Here is a 3989-nt window from a genome sequence, read left to right as displayed (position 1 = left end):
CTATGATTACGCTATCTAGTACTCCAACAATGAATTTAAAAGTTTGAGACAATTCAATAACCAAAACAAGAACTCAAAGATACATTTTAAATTATGTTACAAGTTTAGGCATTCAAAATTTCATGTTTGTGTCTAAAAACTCTTTAACCGTAAAAAAATATCTAATATATCTTTAAATTTTTAATTTTTTATTTAATAGGTATATGACATATTCAGTTTTCTAAAAAACAATTGTCGTATTTGTCAGCATGAATTTGTATTATTAACTTTGAGATATGAAATTTGATCGTCTACCCTACATATTGTCCAAAAAAATAATACATATTCGATATAAAACCGTTACGATTAATCCAAATATAATTTAATGGGTAAGATATTAATTATTATCACAAAAAATTGATTTGAGCATTAGAAGTCGTGAAAATTACTCGTGAACATTAAAATTCCACCTAATGTAAAAGAGATCAACAAATGGAGCTAATGTCGACACCTACGCAACAACAACATAACTTTAATTAATAAATTCAAAAATAAATTACATTTTATTTTTTATATAAAAAAATTACAAAAACAAAAAGGCTATTTTCGTAAATTACCCATCGTGGTTCCTTTTAAAACCCCACAAATTCCTCATCTCAAACCGTCTTTTGCCCCATTTTCAGCAGCTTCTTCTTCTTCTTCTTCACAAAATTCTCTGTAATTTCTCTCGTTGGTCCGCCATGGAGTCCGTCAATGCTTGGGGCAACACTCCTCTCAACACTGTCGACCCTGAGATTTTCGATCTCATCGAAAAGGAGAAGCGTCGACAATGCCGCGGAATCGAGCTCATTGCTTCTGAGAACTTCACCTCCTTCGCCGTCATCGAGGCCCTCGGCAGTGCGTTGACCAACAAGTACTCGGAGGGCATGCCGGGAAATCGATACTACGGTGGAAACGAATTCATCGACGAGATCGAGAATCTCTGCCGTTCTCGAGCTCTCCAGGCCTTCCATGTCGATCCGGCTAAATGGGGTGTTAATGTCCAGCCTTACTCTGGTTCGCCGGCGAATTTCGCCGCCTACACCGCGTTGCTTCAGCCACATGACCGGATTATGGGGCTGGATCTTCCTTCTGGTGGCCATTTGACGCATGGTTACTACACCTCCGGTGGAAAGAAAATCTCCGCTACCTCGATTTACTTCGAGAGTTTGCCTTACAAGGTTGATTCCACCACTGGATATATTGATTACGATAAGTTGGAGGAGAAGGCTTTGGATTTCAGGCCGAAGTTGATTATCTGTGGTGGCAGTGCGTACCCGAGGGACTGGGATTATGCCAGATTCAGGGCAATTGCTGAAAAATGCGGTGCTCTTCTTCTCTGTGATATGGCTCACATTAGTGGACTCGTTGCTGCTCAGGTATATATACGTATAATATAAACGAAAGAAATCTATGGATTGAGTTCAAATCTTTTGTCATTTTGTCTTCCGAATGTTGGCAATTAGATGTTGTTTTCCATTTCTGGATTTGGGATCTGCTCGTTTATGTTGAATTTCCTTTCTCTTTGATCTGTGCAAATGATATGCTTGATTCGTTCATACTTCTCCTTCGTATCTGTGTTTAATGTGAAGTGCATTGATTAGGAATGGTTAGAAATGGCACAGGTTTTTAGATCCATAATTGTTTGAGCATCTTACGTAACAGAATCTAGATTTTTAAAAGAACTTATTTAATGACTAATTATCTATGCTACATTGGCTTCTTTGCAATGGATTGTGTTCTTTGGATTGATAGAACCGTTGTGTTTTTCATTGTTTCCGAGTTATGTTTTTCATTGTTTCCAACAAATATTTTGCATTCTTGGTCTTTAAGATTCAGTTTTAAATGCTAGATTAAAATTGAAATGAAGATCTACTTTAGAGGAAATGGATACGTTTCTACTCCTTGTAGATTTCAGTTTCAGTGTGAAACAAATCGTGTATTCAATCATCTTTTTGTTTTGGATTGACATTATGGTACCTTGTGTAAGAATTGAGAAATTGTATGGCTTGAATATTCTCTTATTTATTACCCGTATCTATTATTTAGGCATAGTGCCGTCACCCATTGTTACTAAGAAACTTAAAAGGCAGATTTCTTCGGACATTGTAATTGTGTATGATCTCTGTTTCTTTTCTTGCAACCTAAGGGATTTGGGTCTGGTCGATGTATTAAAATATTAATGTCCACTGATTTTTTGCAGGAAGCTGCAAACCCATTCGAGTATTGTGACGTCGTGACGACCACAACTCACAAGAGTTTGAGGGGGCCAAGGGCTGGTATGATCTTCTATAGGAAGGGTCCAAAGCCACCTAAGAAGGGTCAACCTGAGGATGCTGTTTATGATTTTGAAGACAAGATCAACTTCTCTGTCTTCCCAGCCCTTCAGGGTGGCCCTCACAATCACCAAATTGGTGCTTTAGCTGTTGCCTTGAAGCAGGCTATGTCCCCCGGGTTCAAGGCCTACGCAAAACAAGTTAAGGCCAATGCCGTGGCCCTCGGAAATTACCTGATGAACAAGGGTTACAAGCTTGTCACGGGAGGAACTGAGAACCACCTTGTTCTCTGGGATCTTCGTCCTTTGGGATTGACTGGTAATTTCATCGCGAATCAACTTATGAAAAATTAACACGACATATAAGTCTAATAGCTTCTCTCGGCATCGGTCTTTAAGTCGTTGATTTCATGTTCAGAAGTGGTCTTTCTATCTTGGTCGTGATAATGTTGTGGTAATTCATTATGTAGGCAACAAGGTTGAGAAGCTTTGCGACTTGTGCAACATCACCGTAAACAAAAACGCTGTGTTCGGTGACAGCAGTGCATTGGCTCCCGGAGGTGTTCGAATTGGTAAGTACCACGATATTGTTGGTAAATGATTCCATCATCCATAGTCATTCCTTAACTTGTTTTTCCTGCAATCAAACAAATGAGTAGAGATTTCAAAAGTGTGATTAACAAGACATCAAATTGTGATGATATAATTAGGTACTCCTGCCATGACTTCAAGAGGTTTGGTCGAGAAAGACTTCGAACAGATCGCAGAGTTCCTGCACCGTGCTGTAACCATCACCTTGAATGTCCAGAAGGAACATGGAAAACTGTTGAAGGACTTCAACAAGGGTCTGGTAAACAACAAAGAAATCGAGGAGCTCAAGGCCGATGTCGAGAAATTTTCCGGCTCTTTTGACATGCCAGGTTTCCTCATGTCTGAGATGAAGTACAAGGACTAGAAAAAACCTAAACAACAAGATCATCTGGAAAGCTAATAAAGTTGGGTTTTTGTTGAATCTTTATAATCTTTCACTTCTAAAGTTTAAAAAGTAAAAAGAAAAGATTGCTGTTTGTTTGCCTTTTGTTTTTTTTTTTGGTCAATTTTTTTTTTCCTTTCCCCATCTGTAAGATGTAGACTAGATTTTCATTCGCATAATATTCATTCTAAAGTTACATGCTTGCGTATTTGAAGTTTCGGGCTTCATAGATTGGAAAGCAGCCCAATTTGCATTTAAGCTTTAAGGCCCATTATTATAAAGCAAGATTCTGGGCCACCGTGGCCCATGTTTTTGTACTGGACGCCCATTCTCCTTTTTTTTTTTCTCCTTCCGTTTTATTTTGGGCTTTCAGAGCATTTTTTGGTCCATTATTTCTTTTAAGTTGGCAAAAAGTTGCTCAACTTTCTTTACTACACATAATATTGGAAGGGCTGGCAAATAAAATTATTTGGATTTTTAGTTTTTTTGTATTATATTTTTAATTTTCCAATCTTGAATTTTGTTTATTATATCTCTGCGTAATAACTCGATTTATAAAAATTAAGCTAATAAATATCATGTTTAGTAGATTGGAAAAAAAAAAAGTGAGAGAAGGGTTCCTTTACACTTTTCATTTTTTCCCATATTCAATATTATAAAAAAACTTATTATAATTTTTTAGGTTGAAGTACCATTTTGGTCTTTGTACTTTTATTTTGGTTC

General features: G+C 37.2%; 1 protein-coding gene across 1 annotated transcript; it reads left to right on the top strand.

Moving 5' to 3' along the window:
• The first annotated feature begins 584 nt into the window (after nt 1-584).
• SHM4 (serine hydroxymethyltransferase 4) lies at nt 585-3583 on the top strand. Its single transcript, XM_039019459.2, has 4 exons — nt 585-1397; nt 2222-2612; nt 2764-2865; nt 3004-3583. Exons 1-4 carry the CDS (start codon nt 720-722, stop codon nt 3246-3248), a joined length of 1416 nt encoding a protein of 471 aa, XP_038875387.2. The 5' UTR covers nt 585-719; the 3' UTR covers nt 3249-3583.
• The last annotated feature ends 406 nt before the right edge of the window (nt 3584-3989 follow it).

Source organism: Benincasa hispida, chromosome 12 (assembly GCF_027475165.1).
Source record: "Benincasa hispida cultivar pf3 chromosome 12, pf3_genome.v1.1, whole genome shotgun sequence".
Taxonomy (NCBI): Eukaryota; Viridiplantae; Streptophyta; class Magnoliopsida; order Cucurbitales; family Cucurbitaceae; genus Benincasa; species Benincasa hispida.
This window is presented reverse-complemented; position numbering and strand designations above follow the sequence as displayed.

What these genes read in the sequence shown, in the direction of transcription:
- SHM4 (XM_039019459.2), top strand. Translation starts at nt 720, where the DNA reads ATGGAGTCCGTCAATGCTTGGGGCAACACTCCTCTCAACACTGTCGAC. An exon ending in GTGGACTCGTTGCTGCTCAG is followed by an intron (nt 1,398 to 2,221) that starts GTATATATACGT and finishes GATTTTTTGCAG; the next exon opens with GAAGCTGCAAACCCATTCGA. An exon ending in TCCCGGAGGTGTTCGAATTG is followed by an intron (nt 2,866 to 3,003) that starts GTAAGTACCACG and finishes TGATATAATTAG; the next exon opens with GTACTCCTGCCATGACTTCA.